The sequence below is a fragment of the Glycine soja genome, chromosome 4, assembly GCF_004193775.1.
Source record: "Glycine soja cultivar W05 chromosome 4, ASM419377v2, whole genome shotgun sequence".
NCBI classification, from domain to species: Eukaryota; Viridiplantae; Streptophyta; class Magnoliopsida; order Fabales; family Fabaceae; genus Glycine; species Glycine soja.
The window spans coordinates 10119016-10138633 of NC_041005.1; the positions used below are offsets into that span (position 1 = coordinate 10119016).

The following is a 19618-nucleotide window of genomic DNA, read 5'->3' on the forward strand; positions in this document are numbered from 1 at the left end:
GAATTGTGGAATAATATGTTGCCTTGAGATTATAATATTGCTATTGAGATTGAGTAAAAGTGTAAAGTAGAACAGGTGTTGAATTGTGAGATGCATGAAAACATGTGATGGTGGATTGTGACATTATGAGATGTGAAATTGTGAATGAGTTTTGGTTGTAAAAAAGTGTGTGATTAACTCTTGATGTGACATTATTTGTGTTGTAAGTTGTGAATTGTACAATAACCCGACCAGTGTTATCTTAAGAAAAGTGTAAATGCGCAGTGTTAAAGAGAAAGTGTAGGTTTCCTATTTAGGAACCAGTGTTAAAGAGAAAGTGTAGGTTCCTATTTAGGAACCAGTGTTAAATTGTAGCGCAATATGTTGTACGTGCTTAAGACACGAGTGTGAGGTCGTGGGTATTGTATAATTCACTAGCAGTGTCTGTGTGCTAAAATGATTTTAGGGGTTGGACCTGAATCAGGAGGGAGATGCCCTGACGGACTCTTCGGAGTGTAGGCCTTGGGGGTCACCGGGTTTGAGTGCTCCTTTAAGCCTATGCTGATTCCATATGGTTGGAGCATTCTCGCAAAACATTGTGACCCTGACTGGTCTCCCTATGATCTTACTTAGTGAGAGTGACCTGGCAAACCCATTGTGTGGTGTGTCTTGTTTTGTACTCCTAAGCGCCCTAGGGTGGTTTTTCACTGACATGGTACCACATTGCATGTAGGCTTGAATCTTAGCATAATTGTCTCATGCGCTTGCTAATTGTTCATTATGAAATTGAGGTGTTATTATGTCTTGATCAGAACGTGTGATTCTTGTGTAATGTGATTGATGATTGAAAAGTGTGATTGATGGATGAAAAGTGAATTTTGAATGACAAAGTGATGAAATAATGTGAGATATGCTAAGTAAATTGTATTTGGCTACTATATGTTGTTTTGTTTCTCTCTAGTAGTTAGGAATGTGATAACTCACTCCCGGTTTGCAGTTTGTGTTTGGATCCTGTGATGATCTTGAACCTTGTGTTCAGGGGAGCAGATGGCTAGGTGAAGTGCTTAAAGGAACCTTGTGCGGAAGGACGTCGGGACACAATGCTCTGATAGGATGTGACAGTAGGGCATAAGTTTTATATTAATTGCATAATGTTAGTCTATTTTATTTTATCTCACTGATTTAACAAAATATTTTTAAAAATTTTGACGACCTTGTTTCGAGCCGAATATATTTTTAATAAGTTTTAATTGATAATAGTGAAGTGAATGTGAACCTTTTACCCGTGTGAATTTGGTTACCGATATTTTTTATATATTTTATTTATTTATATGTCGGGGTAGAGGGTGTCACACCAATGGTTTTCTTGACCATACATGAAGAGTCTATAAAAGCAAGACCTTGACTTGCATTTTAAATAACTTTAGAACATCTCTTCTTCTTCTTCCTTTACCAAAAACTTTCTAAGTTTTCTGGTTTCCAAACCTTGTTCTTTCATAGAAAACAAAAGTGTGTTATTCATCTTTTTCATTCTCTTCTCCCTTTGCTAAAAAGAATTCGACAAGGACTAACCGCCTGAATTCTTTTTGTGTCTCTCTTCTCCCTTTTCCAAACGAACGAAGGACTAACCGCCTGAATTCTTTTGTGTCTCTCTTCTCCCTTGTCAAAGAATTCAAAATGACACAGTCTGAGAATTCTTTTGATTCTTTCCTTTCCCATAAACAAAAGATTTCAAAGGACTAACCGACTGAGATATCTTTTGTTTCCCCTTCACAAAGTTTCAAAGGACTAATCGTTTGAGAACTTTGTCTTAACACATTGGAGGGTACATCTACTTGGGTTGTTGTGACTGAGAACAAGAGAGGGTACATCTCTTGTGGATCAGTTCAAGTGGAGGGCACATCCACTTGGTTGTTCAAAGAGAACAAGGGAGGGTACATCCCTTGTGTATCTTTGCTTGTAAAGGATTTTACAAGGTTGAAAAGAAATCTCAAGGACCGCAGGTCCCTTAGGGACTGGATGTAGGCACGGGTTGTTGCCGTATCAGTATAAAACTCTTGTGTTTGTCTTCTTCTTCCCTACACTCTTTAATTTCCGCTGTGCATTTTAATTATCGCTTTTACTTTTGGTTAAGTTTCAATTACTGTTCTTTACTTTCTTAACATTATAGTAAAAGCCTAATTGAATCTAGTAACATTAAGAAGGATAGATTTTTAATTAGTAAAGGTTCATTAATAATTAATTCAATCCCCCTTCTTAATTATTCCGAGGCACTTGATCCAACAGTATATGCCTCAGCTTTTGCTAGGTTTAGGATCTGAATCTGAGGTACAACATTAATATTGTCCCATGTAAACCCTGGTTCTGCGATAATTTTGTTATGTGTCCCTAGCTAGCTAGTCACATAATAAGTGATCATATATTATATATTATATAAATTTTTCAGATACTTGGTTTTAATTTCATGTGTCCTACTTGGAGTTCTATCTGTCCCTAAACCCCTAAAAGTGAACACAAAAAAGTGTGAGACATTCCTTCAGTCTCTTTCATTGATTTGTAGTCCACATCACACATGCAACTATAGCAGAAAATGGAAACTACTTTTGGTTTGACTCACTGTGAAATATGCACTATCTCATGGGAATTCCAAAAACTATGTAGTGTATCCCCACCACCTTAAAAGCTTTTAGCTAGATGTTAATATTTTTGGTATAGGAATAAATTTGTAGGGGAATCCATTTGTTGGTTTTTCTCGCATCAAGAAAATTTAACTCACCAGGGCCCCCTGTCTAGCCTTACACATTATATTTTATTTCTTTCTTGCACTTTTTTGTTTTTGTTTTTTAAAATTTTGCAATTGAAATTGAAACTTCTAATTTTGCCCTTGTAGTACAAAACCCCCTAACGGTTTCAAAAGGAACCTGAGCTGAGTAGGGAAAAATTCAAAAACAACAACTAATGTGTATTAGATACCAAGGAATATCATGTGTTTGCATGCATAAGGAAGGAACACTAGCACACTTTTTTCCCTTATGAATATTTGCCTCCGTTTCTACTAGCTTAATTTCTCCATTTATGCAAGTTCCCATTTAACCCACTCAAAACTTTGTCTTTGCCTTTTCAATGTTTAAAGTACGGGTTAAACCTAGATTCCCTATGCATGCATATTTGTACATACAACACTGTCAAAACTGGAAAGAGACAAAATTAATACTAAAAGCTAGGTTTTACACTAGGGACACCTCTGTATGAAACTGAAATAACATATTGGTTGTTGCATCTTACCCATTTTCTTATGTTAAGAAATTAATAAGTATAAACTTTTGAATAAATGATCAGTGGTCCTGGCCTTACTCTAGATGAATGTGCTCTTTGTAGGCCCTTCTAACCAAACCTTATCCCGCCTTGGCCTTTGTTTTTTCAAAAATTGAATCATGCTCATTCATTTTCTGAACCTTTACTACTTTTACCGAAAAACAAAGTTTATAGTATCAAAGCTATAGATTTGGGCGACTTTGGTTCTGTAAATCGCTATTGCACAACTACATTCTTTGCTATTTTTTTCCTTTTCCTTTTTTGCATTTTCGTATTGCTCAATTGTGTTTGTGAATATCAAGATCACCACTAATTTTATGATTGGAGACCTCACTAAGCAAACCACCATCCAATGTTAGGCCAACCACTTTCATATTCCTTCTAGTATGACTTAACAGAACATCCTGCCTATTTCTCAATAATTCACTTCAATCATGTCAAATTTTAGATAAATGTGAGCATTGCTTCCTGCCCTTGTTGTTCCATGCTATAGGTAGCCTCAAAATTGGTCTGCTTTAGGAAGAGTTAGTTGCCTTGCTATTTGAATACAAAATTAATCCAAACATTCAACCAAGCATATATTAGTGTTGTAGAGTAAGTCTAAACTTGCTTATGCAAATGATGCTATTTTTCACACATTTTTAATTAAGTCCCTAGGATCTGAATAGCTCACAACGAACAAGTTGATTGCTGTTTTTTCTCGAACGGAATCCAACTCATTACAGCCATTGTCATCAGTTGGATAGTAAGGAGAAAGTTGCAGTTAACATTGTGCATAGGGATGTGCATAGGGATGTCATACATAGAGGAATACCAATTTCTAAAAGCTTCCTCAGAATTTTTTTGTTACACTGTGGAGGATCTTAAAAGAAAAGCAATGGGAACTAGAATAGTAGAATAATAGGTTCCCATTAATGATGTAGGCAGCCAATTTATGTTAGTCATGTTTTAAAGAAACTGATTTGAGTGATCCAAATATTTGCCTAGCAGGATTACTGGGCTGTTGATGTAATATGAAAAATCCTTAGTCTAGTTTATTGATTTCCAGGTGATTGAATCTGACCTTAAAGTGACTGTGACATAGTCCATTCCCAAATCTATATTAGCAAGCTATTTTTTTGAATCTCTTTGAATTATTGACTTGCAAACCAGAGGAAGGAGAATTATTATAATCCCAAAGGCCAAGATTATCTGGGATCTTGCATGGAACCAACAAAATTCAATATTCATTTGGGTGAATGTAAAATGGATTAGAAGGTTCTTGAGCACGGTCCAAGGTATTTGTTAATGACTTTTCTGTGTCTATAGGCATATTATGTTGTCTCAGATGTTCATTTGAAGATCATTTATATGCATGTGCTCAGTATGCTTAATAAAATTATTTATTAATTATTATATGAAGTAAAATATATTTTTAAATTCATGTAAAAATAACATACAATATAGGAAAATTCACAATAGCGATAGATTTCCTTCAATATCAACATACTGGTAGCAGGAAAGGCTTAATTTTTCTGATGAAAAAGATTATGCAGCTTGTACACTCATCTAATAATATTGCTTTGACGTTGTTATTTGAGGACTCTATGGCTTGGTAAAAATTACTTCACTGAATCCCTGAAAGTTTGTCCTTATGTGCCAGCTAACAATGCTACTGTCCATTACATTGTAGTTATGAAGTGTGATGTGCGATTTTGGGTCCAAATTAATCTGTGTAGATATGCAGAGTTTAGGAGTGTTGCTGTCTATTACATTGCTTTGTAAAATATGTGTATTCTTCTTCTTTAAATTATTTATACTAATGCCAAATCTTTATTAGGACATAGTCTAGTGCTTTTCTAAGTACTATGATTTATTCTACTATGAAATTGGTTCTTGATAATTATGTAAGGATTTTATTCATAGAAACTCATTTAAAAATCTGGTTTGGCTTCTATTTGAAGGAAGTTTCTTAACTTCTTTTTATGGTGAATCTAGTTTGACATTCTTTACCTTGCATAGTTGCATTGCACAGAAGCCCAGATGTCTTAGTCTTGCATTTCTGAATTCCAAGCCGTAGGCAAGCTTTATACCTCTGAAATCATGATTTTTTTTGGGGGAGGGGCTCTTAAGCACTTCTGTATGTTGTCTAGCTTTCCTTTATAATTGTTTCTTTGTCATTGCTATCCCAACATATTGTTAGCAAGATGTATTATATCTTGAAAATACCATCGAGAATTATTACTGTTAGGATTCTTCTTCAATAAATCTCCTAACTCAACTCAATGATGAGTTCTGTAAACAATTAGAACAGAAAAGAGGAACTAAAGAAAGGATTCAGTTTATTGAATCACTCTTCTCTCACAAGGGCACTCCCTTGTTTAACAATACACCTTTTCTCTCACAAGTGGGTCAGCTTGTGAACAAAATGGAAAGATCCATTGAGTTTCAGTTGTTTTACAGTTTTGTAAACATGTTTAGGTTGATTGCTTAGTGTTGAACCTTGTGGCCTCAATAATCTTAAGAGGGATAGGCTTAGAATGCAGAAGAAGCAACAACAATCAATTTAATAATGTTCTATAAACATGCAAGGCAAAATTGATTGCATTAACGTAAATGAGATAAGGGAAGAGAGAATGCAAACACAGTTTTATACTGGTTCGGCCACAACCCGTGCCTACGTCCAATACTCAAGCAACCCACTTGAGATTTCCACTATCTTTGTAAAATCTATTACAAAGTCTGAACCACACATGGACAATCCATCCCTTGTGTTCAGGAATCCTTTACAACAAGAGACTCACAGTCTCTTAACCAATCTCATTGAATAAGAAGAATGGAAGAAGAATTCTCTCTTCAAGAGAAGAATATTACAATGAAGATCATGTAAGAATCCTTATAGATTCTGCAAGTGTTTGATCAAGGATTTCTTGAGAGAGCATTTGACAATGAAGTTCTTTTGGAATCTCTCTCATTGTCTTTTGAGAGGATAAGACATTTTTGCCAAGCAAAACTCTCTGCATAAAATTCGTGCCCAAGTCACCTATTTATAAGCCTTTGATGGCCATTCACAAATCTAATGAAAAGATGTGACTGTTGGCAGATTTCTGAAAACTTTCCACTGGTAATCGATTACAATGTTTGTGTAATCGATTACACAGTTATAATTTGAAGGGTTATGACTTTTGAATTTGAATTTCCAAAGTTTCGTTGCTGGTAATCGATTACAGACATATGGTAATCGATTACATGTTGAAAATTCAAATTCAAAACCTTTTTCAACAGCTATTTCTCAACCCTGTCTTCTGGTAATCGATTACACTTCCTGGTAATCGATTACCAGAGCCTTGCATGTCTTGAAAGCACTTTGTTTTAAGGCAAGGCTTGGTCTTTAGTGAATCTTGAAACAAGACTTTGTTTGTTGAAGCAATCTTGAATTATTCTTGAAGCAAATGCTTATCATTTGAAGCAGGCTTGTTAGATTCTTCTTTGACATCATCAAAATCATGTATACATACATTCACACTTAGGATTTAGTTAATAGCATAGACAGACCTGCAATATGTGAAAGCATGTAACAACTTGCCTAATTCTAAAGCTATTGTTGTGCCACATTCTTTGACCAAACTGAGCATCATAATTTCATTTGGAAACATACCTTCATTCAAATTATTGCAATGAATATAGGCTTTCCTCATAGCAGTCCAACAAATGATACTAGCCTTACACAAGCCATAAAAAACCCTTGTCATGAAAGCTACATTTTCACATTTAACATACATATCAATCAAAGCAGTACATAGAGGAACTCCTGATTTTCCACACTTGCCATTTGTGATTACATAAGCAAGCATGGCTTTCCCCAATCACTCTCTCAGCAAGTTCTGCCAAGACATGTGTGATGCTTATCATTCCAATTTCACTAGGCTTGAATCTCATAACATGCATATCTCTCAAAAGGTCCAATGCTTCATGAAGCAACCCACTTGTATCATAGCTGCTAATCATACTACTCCAAGAAACACTATATTTAGTAGATTAGAGGATAGTAACACTTGTTTAGTCGATTTGTATAGCATACTCATTGTCACATATTGATATCTGTTTTTTGGAATGATGATTGATGTAGGTGGTGATTGACTTATTTATGTTGGAACAAATAAAGCTCTTCACACACACTCACACTATGCACTCACTCACTCTATGTTAGAGAATAAGAGAAGATGAAGGAATTGATTGAGAAAAAATAGAGGGAACTTAGAATTCTGAATTAAAACTTCTGTACTCTCATATATCTCATTCATGATCAATATTATTTTCATACACACTGCATATGTAACTACAACAACCTTCATAGCTGTCAAACTAACTACACTACCAAAAAAAAGGCTTTCTACATCGCCCTATTAACATCAGTTATTGCTAAAACCGATGTTAACGAAAGCGCGGTGGCATTTTTGTAATTAAATGGAGTTACTTAACATCGGTTTTAGCAAAACCGATGTTAACTACTTCATGTTAACATCGATTTTTTAAATAACCGATGTTAACATGATGTTAAGATGAATATTGTAACATCGGTTTCGGCAAAACCGAGTTAACATCGGTTTTGAGAAAGCCGATGTTAAGGAGTTGATTTTAACATCGGTTTGTTAAAAAATCGATGTAATGTATTTGATGTTAACATTGGTTTTTACAAAACCGATGTTAACTATATTCAGTTAACATCTGTTATCCATAAAAAACTGATGTTGTTATGTTTATAAGTTAAAACTTAAGATTTCACAAGTCGCACGCGCTCGAAAACCTTGCCCTCCCTCTTCTCTTTGTCATCCTCCTACCTGAAATCGCTCTTCTCTTTCTCCTCCCGCCTGAAATCTCCCAGAAACCGCTCCCTTGACACCCACATTGTCCTCACTCGAACCCACAGAACCCCCTACATTGCCGGAAAACCTACATTGTCCTCGCTCGAACCCACAGAACCCCCTACACTGTCGGAAAACCCACATTGTCCTCGCTCGAACCCACAGAACCCCCTACACTGTTCTTGGAAGTGTGGCTCGAAGAAAATCCTACATACACTGTTGCTACTAGGGTGTTGAAACACTCGTGGGTGCTCAAAGCTCAAAGCTTTCTCCGCGAGGTACGTAGGTCAACTTCATGTATGCTAAGTTTCCGTGGGTGTTCATGTTTTATTGATGATAATAATAATAATAATAATACATCTTCAGTTGCAGTATTGCTGATTGAGGTACGAGGAAAGCTTAAAGTTTCGTGCCATTTTGTTAGATCTCACTGCCATTGTCACTGTTTGGGTTCGAGGTAAGCTTGGTCTCTTTTTCATTTGTAGTTTACTTAGGAAACATGTTGAAGTTTGTCTCTGTTAAATCTATAGACTGCTTGGAGCACCAGTAGAGATAACTAGTGATAAGGATCCTGTTATTGTGAGTAATTTAGCTCACTATCTCATTATTTTGAATTAAGCAGGTTCATAACAAGTTACTGACACTTCTTGAAATTATTTTGGAGTTTGGGGCACTTGTTTGGTATGTCACAAATTTTCCAAATGCCTTCCATATAAATTTGTTTGATATATAACGTATACTGTGGTGTCTGCACGCATTAAGTTACCATAGCATAAATATGATGTGGCATAAGCAGGAGTAAGCTTATTTTAGGGAAAATTGAAACATAGATTCAATTATATGTAGGACTAGGGTCAGATATAGTCATAAACAAATTGTCTTTTGGTTCAATTGATCATTATCATCAAGGCTAATAGTATGTAAAAGAATTAAGTTCACTTTGAAGTTTACAGTTTGATGGAAGATAAAGTAGCATTTTATTGCTGTGGTGGGCTAATCAATAGCCACTTAACTAACTACTAGGTCCACTGTTAGGAGAAGTTGGCAATGCAGTTGAAAATTTTTGTGTGTATGATACATCCTTTTGTGTGTGTGGCTTTCTATATATTAATGAATATATACACTTTCATAAAGGCTATGTAGATGCTTCTCTATCTCAAAGGCACACTGTTATGGTCCTTAGTTCATAAATGTTCTTTTTTGATAAAGCTTGATTTATTAACCCCACCCTTCATGCCATATGCTTTTGAATGACACCGGTTCTATCACTTTTTTTTTCCTACAATAGTCCATGACTTTTCCAAAGTGCTTGAGTGATTGAGAATGAGTTTTCTTCCTTCATCTTCTGTTCTATTTTGTTTTTCTTGTACGACATCCTACTTCTAGACACATGCACCGTGTTCCTGTAGTTTTCAACCTTGGCAGTTCTACTATTGTTGTTTATTGTTGCTCACGACACCCTAAACCTCCCTAACTTCCTCTGCGCTCTGCAACTGTTTTACCCTCCTTTGCTGCCTTCGTAGTTTAACTCCTAGCCAATGAATGAAACCAGTGTCATTCTATATTTTTCTCAGCTTTCAATAGGCCATGTTCTTCACTCGTAAAAAGAATCCGAATAATAATGCATGAAGCCCTGCTGAAGCTGAGCCAATAAAAAGATAGCTTTTAGTTCAATTAATGTTGTTCTTTTCCTCACCCAACAACTACCTATGTTGTTGTCTGCAACCCTTTGCTCTTTCTTTTTTTTTTGATCGGCAAAGATAATATATTAGATAGATAAAATGCAGTACCTGAGGTACAGTTATACATATATATTAGACCTTACTGCTGGTTCCACAGTTAGACAGTCCTAGTCTAAAGGAGAACCAAAGTAAGGAATAAATTAAATATACATATGTTGCCCTGCACACTATTGTAGCCTCTACTCATACAAAAACCTTGACTGATACATATGTCTGCTGGTTCCACAGTTAGACAGTCCTAGTTTGAACAATATTAAATACTTTATGCATTCGTTCTATGAATGAAACAAAATCTGATTTAAGTACTTTCCTTTCTGATCTCTACTAAAATATTTTTCTTTCCAAATGGGATACGGAATCACCTTCTTCTACTAATTAAAACATTCATTAGTGTTGCTCATATGAATATGATGTTGACATTCTTAATTGTGTCTGAGTAAGGATTCATCCTCTAATGGCATCCATGTTAAGCTACACATATTTCCGACTGCCAGAGTTTTTTCTGCACATGCTCATGAACTTGGCCACGAATTCTGTAGAGAAGAGCATATTAGTCAATAATACTACACCCAAAACAGCAAGTCTCAGCAGGTTATTGAGGGAAATCATGCTGCATATTAGTCTTTTCTTTTATCCTTAGAATCAAAGATAGTACTAAGGGGTTTAGACACTGTTCAACCAATTGAGTTAGACCCCTTCAATATTGTGCATATTAGTCTATAATATTATTTTATTTCTGCTAGGCAAATCTATATGGCTAGCTTAAATGTGATTAGAAGGGTCATTATGCTTACCTTCTAACTTTAGTAAAGCTGTTATTCCTGGTGGGAGTCTTCTGTCCTGTTCATTATAGACTTTGGTTACGAATTTACCAAAAGAAATAAACATAAAATTGGGGTGAAGGGGTTATCTAGATTATGGAGGGAGAAACTCACATAATAAGCATGCCAGTAGTAAAGCTCCCTTCTTAAGTTGGCCTCAATTCTTTTTAGGAGATGTTCCACGAGTTTCTGCTTGTTTGAACAGAATGTATAATATGCACTAGTATTTTGGTTAGTTGAATAAATTATTTATGGACTCTTATTCATTACCTGGAGAATCAATTTCGGGTGGACAAAATCCAACAGAAGCATTTGAAATTTCCCTCGTATTGAGAGTAAGCTGATAAAACAATAACAAAATTCAAATTAAAAACTTAATCCATAATCTGATCGACAATTTTAAAGTTACAAAATGATGCTACTTATACTGTTTCTGCCTTCAAATAAGCCAGTCTTATAAAGAATGGAAGTAAAGGAGCTTAGTTGTATTCAGAACCCAAATAATAAGATGTTATTAGCTTCTCATTCTCCCTTATAGAACATAAGATAGGAAGAGAAGTTTCTTGCCGTGAAAATGATGGATCAGCTAGGATCTCTGCAGCAACTTCTATTACAATCTCCTCCCATCCAACCGGAATTGGTTGTTCTTCTGAAAAAGGATAGCTGCCCATCATAGTGCCCCATTTAGTCTCTATAGAGAATTTTCTAGAAATGTTAAAATAAATATGTTGTCAGCCAAAAGTTTACTTGTGTGCATTGCATGCTTCAAGAGCCATGATTGCTTTTCTGAGGTTCTGCTTAGATTTTGTAGCAATTTTTGCAGCAAAATTGACGGATAAATCAATTTCCTCATTCTTTGCTATCTGAATAAGAACCTCAATAATCTGTATAGTTGAAGGTTCGTATATGTTAATTAATTTTGCTTTTTTGAAAGTAAATAACTCCTTAGAAGTTATAAGATGCTTGATATTAGTCAAGGTTTTTGTAAAGAAAGTTTCTCTGAATAGAGACTATCTTATGCACCACTTTTTTAGGGATTCTGAAAAAAGACAACAAGTAAATGGGTAAAGTTGTTAAAACAGAGTTAATGAGGGTTATTCTGCCACCCATAGAGAGACATCTTTGCTTCCATTTTGCAAGCTTGGCCTCAAACTTGCTGATGATAGCCTGTCAAACATTCCAGCTTTTAGAACTCATCCCAACTGGAATTCCAAGATAAGAAAAAGGCTTTCTTTCTCTCTTTGGCCAAGGGAAGGAAACTGAACACCATCCAGGGTTGGCCTATTAAAATTCTCCTAAAAAAATCTGTCTTTGAAATGATATAAAGTTGCATTTTTAACACTGCTAGGCTCATGGACCCTCACACCATCTATGATCAGACCTTGAATAGCATTGTGCCTCCTTCTATGATTAATCAGTCTATGAAAATAGTTAGAATTGTTGTCCCCTTCTTTTAACCACTTCAGTCTGGCCTTTTGTCTCGCCATGGATTCAAAAGCATAAGCTGCATTCCAGAGCTGATCCTGAAGGTATTTCTTGAGCTCCACTTCAGCTTGAGACAAGGTTCTATCATTAATACCTGCCTCCAAAACGTTCGACTCCATCTTTAAATTCTGGATTTTTCTAGCATTGATAACACCATTGGATAAGCTCCAACAATGCCTTATGCAAACTTTAATGAACTTTAGCTTTTGCATCAGGACATAACCTCCCCATCCACAAGGGTGATAATTGCCCCATTTGTGAGCCACCAGATTCTGGAAACCCTTATCCTTCAGCCACTAGTCCATGATCTTGAAGGTTTTAGGCCCCCAATCAGTTATTCTAGACCTCAAAAGGATAGGGCAATGATCAAAGAAATTCCTTTCCAACACAAATTGGGTAGTATCTGGTCATTGAGACAGCCAGTCATCAGATAAAAGAAACCTGTCCAATTTGCTCATGACACTACCATTAGGTCTACACCAAGTGAATTTTCTCCCAATAGACCTAACCTCCTCTAAAGCCATATCTGAAATCCAGGAATTAAAATCAGATATGATAGTGGAATTACCCACTGTCTGAGATGAGCTCATTCTCTCATGTTGGTGTCTTATAGAGTTGAAATCACCCAACATACACCACAGGCCATCATGATTAGAAGTTTTCAGCTGCAGGAGCTCTTCCCACTGTTCTCTCTTCCCTTGTAAATCACAGGGAGCATAAACAATGTTTTCCTTTCCTATTATGCAAATCAAGTTCATTGTCTCCCTTGGTTCCATCAAGCTTCTTCCTTTGCTAATCCTAAGTCGACTTGCTTCCCACAGTGTCATGACCTTGTCTATAAGAAGCTGCCGTTGGTGTAAAAAAGCTCTCCATGGATGCCTACTAGGGCTTTTTTTGGGTTCACCATGGAAATCAAAATATCCTGAGTAAACTCCACCACACCAAGAGCGCATAAGTTTTTTTTTTCAGTTTAGTTTTTATATATTTTAATTTATTTTATTATGTTCTTAAAAAAAATTATAGTGATGCTTGTAATTTAATTTGGGATCTGGTGAATATATGGTGATGTTTGTAATTTAATTTTAGATCTTGGTGAATAAATTGTGGCTTATTTAAATTTGATGAAATGAACAGGCATATAGATACAATAATGGAGAAACGAGAGAAGGGAGTAAGAATCTAGAAGCAAAGCAATGTGAAGAAGAGGGGTCATTTTTTTTGTTTAAAAAAAATCAAGTGTACCCACACTTATCTCAAGAAAAAAATGCATCCTACAACTAAAATGTTTTTCCCAATATAATAGTTTTAATTGGCTCTTCCACAATAATAGCCTGCTTCTGTGTAACTAAGCAAACATCTTTTGACCTTGATCATCCATAGATTTGCTTGTCCTTGTACTCCACATTAGAATGGAGCCGTTAAAACAAAACATTAGCAAATTGTTGAAATGGTTCTTGCTTTTTTAATTTATGTTTCTCTCCTTTATAAATATTAGGATCATATTTTCACTACTGTATTATAATTTCACTACTGTAGTTCACTAAATTAATCGACTTCATGCAATTTGTCTCACTTGGTTTACCTCTATTTTTTATGCATTATACCACACTCAATTAGATTATGTCAATCTCAAATTCTCCATACATTTGACTGTGAGGGCTTCCAATTTTTAGGCCCTACAATTAACACAAAATGGAATTTACATCGATGAAGATCACCCCTAGCCATATGATCTATGTAGTTATCCTCAAGGTCCAGCTTCCGTGGCTCGACCTCAGCCCTATTCTCAAGTAAATTTGGGCCTAGATTTAATTGGACCATGGGGTTTACTACTCCACCCTCCTTTCTTCTAACATAGACTTTCAAAACAGAATTAAGCTTCTCACCCTTTGTAACTGGGCAACTGTTTTCCAAGCCCATGTTCTGATCCAAGCCGTCCTCCACCAAACCTTCAAAATGCTGTTTTTTTTGGAATTTAAGTATGTTTAAGAATGTTTAGTAGTCCCATTACTGAATTGTAATTTTGCTTGTGTTTAAGAATGATGGGTCTTACTCCACACCCATCATGTTACTGAGAGACACAAAGAGAGTGGGAGAGACACATTTTTTTTTGGAAGGCAGAAAATATATATTATTAAATAAACTTGACAGTACCAGGGGTACTGGTTGGAATACAAGGCACCTATGGTGCTGCCCTCCAAAATAGAAAAAGCCCAAGGTATTCCAACATGTAAAAGAAAACCCCACTCAGATTAACCAAAGGAATCCAAGATATTGGTAGACCAGTGATTAAAACTAGTGTTGAAGTCTTTCTCTCTAGCTTTTAACCAAGACCAAGCTAGAAATAGAGCATCTTCCATGACTTTAGTGGAGTCAAAAAGTTTGCCCTGGAAAATCAGGAGGTTCCTATGCTGCCATATAGTGCTAGTTAGAGCAATCCACCATCCACACCATCTACTATGATTTACAACTGCACCAAAACTTTACAGAACAATGGAGGAAAACCTTACAATGCATTTCAACTATTGGTCTAGCAATCTACCAGCTGGTTTTCTGTAAAGAATAAGAAAACATAAGTAGTTCCACTTGGTACCAAAGAATTGACAACTTGCACATTTACTAAATCAATTGAATTAGATTCTCTTTAATTATAAAATTCAATTAAAAAATAAGCAGTTCCACTTGGTTTATTCAGTTTAGGAGTCTTCTAAGGCTTTATGTTGATTATATAGCTAAAGCAGAAGCAGCAGTTGCTATCCCAACAACAACTTTTATGCCCAAAGTATTCTTTTTGTTCTCCGAATCAATATTTACTATAGCAATAAAATGAAAGTTAAATTAGAGAGTCTCAGTAAAAATCAATTTTATTAACCAAATTAGAGAGACTCAATTAAATTAGAGAGACTCAGTAAACATACTAAAACACTTTCAAGTAATAGAACTAGTATTATGACAACTTTTGAGTGCTAAAAGGCCATAATAATAAGCAAAAGTAGCAGCTAGCAAGGCTGAAAGCAAAACTTACTTATGTGAAGAGAAGGCTAAAACTAGATAGAGGGAAGGAAATGGATGCACGAGAGAATCAAATATATTATTTATAATGTCATTTAGCCTTTTTTTTATTTAATTTGCTAAACACTAAATTATGCTACCATACTATTTTCAGATTCCAATAGGAGCGATTTTAGCCATTGTTGATCCTGTGGTGATTGCTGTTTCGAAATTCAAAGTGGTCTTGCAGTCATTGCTGGAAAGGCATTTGTGCTGAAGCCTCAAACTCAGATATTTATATCTTTGATTCGAAAACTAATTTGAAATTGTTGTTGTATGCATTACTGGTATATTTGTAACTTATGCTATGCCTCTCTACATGACCTTTCTTTCATTGGACTGATATGTTTGAAGTATTTACTGTGATTTTAACTGTCACAAGTTGTTAATTGTTAGTGTTGAATGTTTTTGTATTTTTATCTACTTTTGGTAGCTTAGTTGGTAAGCTTGTTCAGGAGGGCAACAGTGAGATGTGGCTGCCACTGCCCTTCTCTCTCTCTTGTATTCTCTATATATATGTTTTGTATTGAACTGTAAAATTAATATATATATATATATATATATATATATATATATATATATATATATATTAAGCAATAAATAGTACCAGAGGTACTACAGGATAGCATAGGAGAGAATATCCACTAAAACAAAGAACAAAAAACAGAAATACATTTGCCCTACAAGAAACCACCAGAAGCCTGACCTTACAGACCACCAATTTAGTGTTCTTTTCAATATATTTGCATTGAAATACCTCAACAACACCAGTTTTTAATTGTAACTCATCTGGAACAATGCTTTACAAGGTCTTGATGATGCTTCACATCCTAAATCAAAGGCTCTTGCTAGGTGGATTGTCGTCAAGGAACGTCATTTACATAAAACTTCCACTTATATATATTTCTTATGTGTCTGTACACTAATTGTTTAATTAATATCCAAATTTCATTATGTATTTAGTGTAATAGACAAAAAGGAAGTACTGAGTGCGGCTACTATGTCATGCACTGGATGTCCACCATCATTTTAGGAACTTTTAAGAATAACTGGGAAGCGGTAGGTTTATTTCAAACAAATCCGATTTTTTAATAATTTGTATTACATTATTAACTTATTGTCATTTATTTCATCATGCAGTATTTTAACGATCCTAGACCATTGGAGCCGGAGAGATTAAAGGCGTTGTAGATCCAGTGGCCATAGTATTATCTCCGAGTTAGAGATCAGACTTAGGGTATAAAGGGCATTAAGTTTAGCTTAGTTTACTTTGGTTTAACATTTTTGACATTTCCTATGTAATTTGAACATTGAATTCATTTGTTGATGGTTGTTTATGATAAATCAATTATTAAATGTTTATTGTGTGATTAAAACTGCTTGAAAGCAGAATAAAATGTTTATTTGCTGTGAATTGAGTCTGAAATTGCATTTTACAGGTACAATTTTTGGTTTATTGTAAAAACAGAAAGTTTATATAAAAAAAAAACATGAAAGCAACATCGGTTATTAGCGAAAACCGATGTTACTGAAGAAAACATCATCGGTTATTAACAAAAACTGATGTCAACATTAACCTTAACATTGATTATATATAAATAACCGATGTTAATGTACATATTTTAACACCGGTTATTTATAAATAACCAATGTTAACCTATGTCCATTAACATCGGTTATTTAGAAATAATCGATGTTACTGCATAAATTACTACAGCAAAATAGTGCATGAATGATGAACGTTGACATCGGTTTCCTCTAAAAACCGATGTTAATGTCACATATTAACATCGGTTTTATGTTAAAACCGATGTTAATGTAACAAGTTAACATCGATTTTTACAAAAAATCGATGTCAACCTCCTTCACGCATACACTTATTTTGTTGTACTTCTTTGTTTATAACATCGGTTATTTATAAAACCGATGTTATCATTTTTATGTTAACATCGGCTTTTGAAAACCGATGTTAACAACAATACATTCAACATCGGTGGTTTCAACATCGGTTTTACAACCGATGTAGAATGCCCTAAATAACCGATGTTGAAAGTGTATTTTCTAATAATGCTAACTCCTAACTAACTAACTGAATTACAGCATACATCAACATCCCTCCTTAATTCAGATTTGTCAAGGATGTCACTCCTAACTTGTATCTCAATTCCTTGAACTTGATAAACTTCAATGGCTTAGTTAGTATACCTGCAACTTGATCTTCAGACCTACAAAACTCCAATTCAAGCTTCTCCTTACTCACTTGATCATGCAGGAAATGAAACTTGGTTTCAATATGATTACTCCTGCCATGTGCCACAGGATGTTTAGCTAAATCAATTGCTGATTTGTTATCCATCAACAACCTCATAGGACTGCAATTTCTCAAGTTTAGTTCTTCCATTAAAGCTTCCAACCATAGAGCTTGACAGGCTGCCATAGCAGCAGCAATATATTCTGCTTCACATGTTGACAACGCAACTACACTTTGCTTCTTTGAGCACCAAGAGATTGGTGATGTTCCAAATTTGAAAACATACCCAGTAGTGCTTTTCCTATCATCCTTATCACCACACCAATCTGAATCACTATAACCAAACACTTCTCCTTCTATATTCTTCTGACTGTAAGGATATAAAATGCCAAGATCCAATGTTCCTTTCACATACCTCAGAATCCTCTTTGCTGCTAGGAAGTGAGGTGTCTTTGGTTTCTCCATAAACCTGCTTATCAACCCAACACAATAGGCAATATCAGGTCTAGTGTTACATAGGTACCTCAATGAGCCTACAATTTGCTTGTACAAGGTAGGATCAACTTCTTTCTCATCCCCATTTATTTGCAGCTTAATTCCAGTTTCAGTTGGTGTGATAACAGAATTGTAATCCATCATATTGAACCTCTTTAAGATGTCTTCTGCATACTTCTTTTGATGCATGAAAATCCCTTTACTAGTAGAAACAAATTCAATACCCAGGAAGTATGATAGTTCACCAAGATCAGACATCTCAAATTCATCCATTATTCTTCCTTTGAACACTCTTATATCTTCTTTACTACTGCCAATTACTAGCAAATCATCTACATAGAGACATATTATCAAAAACTCACCAGAATCTGTGTTTCTGACATAAACTCCATGCTCAGTAGTGCACTTGGTGAAATTCTGCTGGACTAGGAAGCTATCAATTTTCATATTCCAGGCTCTAGGAGCCTACTTGAGGCCATATAGTGCCTTATTCAACTTGTAGACTTTATCCTCTTGTCCTGCAACTACATAACTAGGTGGTTGAGTTATGTAGACTTCTTCTTCAAGTGGCCCATTCAAAAATGCTGACTTCACATCCAATTGATATAGAGACTAGTTTCTGTTGCAAGCAGCTGCCACAATGAGCCTAACAGTTTCAAGTCTTGCAATTGGAGCGAACACCTCATTGTAATCCAAGCCATGTTTTTGCAAAAATCCCCTTGCTACTAATCTTGCCTTATACTTGCAAAAAACCTTAAACACTTCACTTTTCTACTTAATGAGAAAGATCCACATTTTTCTAGTAAATTCATCAATGAATGACACAAAGTAATTGTTACCTCCTAGGGATTTCACTTCAAAAGGGCCACACACATCAGAATAGATCACTTTAAGCTTTCTTTTGGATCTGATTGGAATTTCTGACTTGAAAGAATTCCTTGGTTGCTTTGACACACAACACTCAACACACAATTGTTTTGATATCTCAATTTGGGGAATACCATGAACCATTTTCTTACTTTTCAATTCACTTAAACTCCTGAAGTTTAGATGACCAAACCTGTGATGCCACATCCAGCTTTCATCACTTATAGAAGCAGCCAAGCATTGAAATTCTGCAATCTGAATTCCAATCTTGAATGTTCTATTTCTTGACAAAGGGGTCTTTAGAATCAACCTCCTATTGCTATCAAATATCTTTATTTGATTGTCCTCCATTTGCATTGAGTAGCCCTTTTCTAGCAACTGTCCCAAACTCAGCAAATTATTCTTCATATTGGGAACAATAGCACATCATTGATAAATGAGTGTTGTCCATCCTTCCTCCGAATCATCACCTTTCCAATGCCTTCTGTAGTTACAGAACTGTTATCTGCAAACTTGATCTTGCTCTTCACCTTATCATCAATGTTTACAAACCACTCTCTAAGTCCAGTCATGTGATTGGAACAGCTTGTGTCAAGATACCACAAATTAACACTGTCTTTTTCTGAGTTTGTTGTTGCCATTAGTAACACTTTATCAGAGTCAGAATCCTCATCTTGTGCCAATTGAGCCTCATCTGCATTTCTTGGAACCCTTTTATTTTTGCATTCATCTGCAAAATGTCCCCATTTCTGACAGTTATAACACTGA

At 35.4% G+C, this 19618-nt stretch overlaps 2 protein-coding genes and 1 long non-coding RNA gene across 3 annotated transcripts; all 3 read right to left on the reverse strand.

Annotated features, from left to right (window-relative positions):
- Window positions 1-10351: 10351 nt before the first annotated feature.
- LOC114409314 lies at window positions 10352-10852 on the reverse strand. Its single transcript, XR_003666021.1, has 3 exons — window positions 10816-10852; window positions 10675-10720; window positions 10352-10413 (listed from the first exon to the last, which is right to left on the reverse strand). It is a non-coding gene; the product is annotated as an uncharacterized LOC114409314 (long non-coding RNA).
- Window positions 10853-11180: 328 nt separating this feature from the next.
- LOC114410538 lies at window positions 11181-12305 on the reverse strand. Its single transcript, XM_028374524.1, has 4 exons — window positions 12060-12305; window positions 11782-11868; window positions 11449-11585; window positions 11181-11364 (listed from the first exon to the last, which is right to left on the reverse strand). Exons 1-4 carry the CDS (start codon window positions 12303-12305, stop codon window positions 11181-11183), a joined length of 654 nt encoding a protein of 217 aa, XP_028230325.1.
- A 288-nt stretch (window positions 12306-12593) lies between these two features.
- Window positions 12594-18430, reverse strand: LOC114410540 (uncharacterized mitochondrial protein AtMg00810-like). The gene is made up of 2 exons (XM_028374525.1): window positions 17443-18430; window positions 12594-12712 (listed from the first exon to the last, which is right to left on the reverse strand). The coding sequence occupies exons 1-2, from the start codon at window positions 18428-18430 to the stop codon at window positions 12594-12596; spliced, it is 1107 nt and encodes a 368-aa protein (XP_028230326.1).
- Window positions 18431-19618: the final 1188 nt, after the last annotated feature.

Excerpts from the sequence above, each read along its gene's own strand:
- LOC114410540 (XM_028374525.1), bottom strand. The coding sequence starts at position 18,430 with ATGAAAATTGATAGCTTCCTAGTCCAGCAGAATTTCACCAAGTGCACT. Across the intron at positions 12,713-17,442 it reads GTCTGAAGATCAAGTTGCAG|ATATGGCTTTAGAGGAGGTT; the intron begins GTATACTAACTA and ends CCTGGATTTCAG.
- LOC114410538 (XM_028374524.1), bottom strand. The coding sequence starts at position 12,305 with ATGGAGTCGAACGTTTTGGAGGCAGGTATTAATGATAGAACCTTGTCT. Across the intron at positions 11,869-12,059 it reads TGATCATAGATGGTGTGAGG|GCTATCATCAGCAAGTTTGA; the intron begins GTCCATGAGCCT and ends AATGTTTGACAG. Across the intron at positions 11,586-11,781 it reads GAATAACCCTCATTAACTCT|ATTATTGAGGTTCTTATTCA; the intron begins GTTTTAACAACT and ends TCAACTATACAG.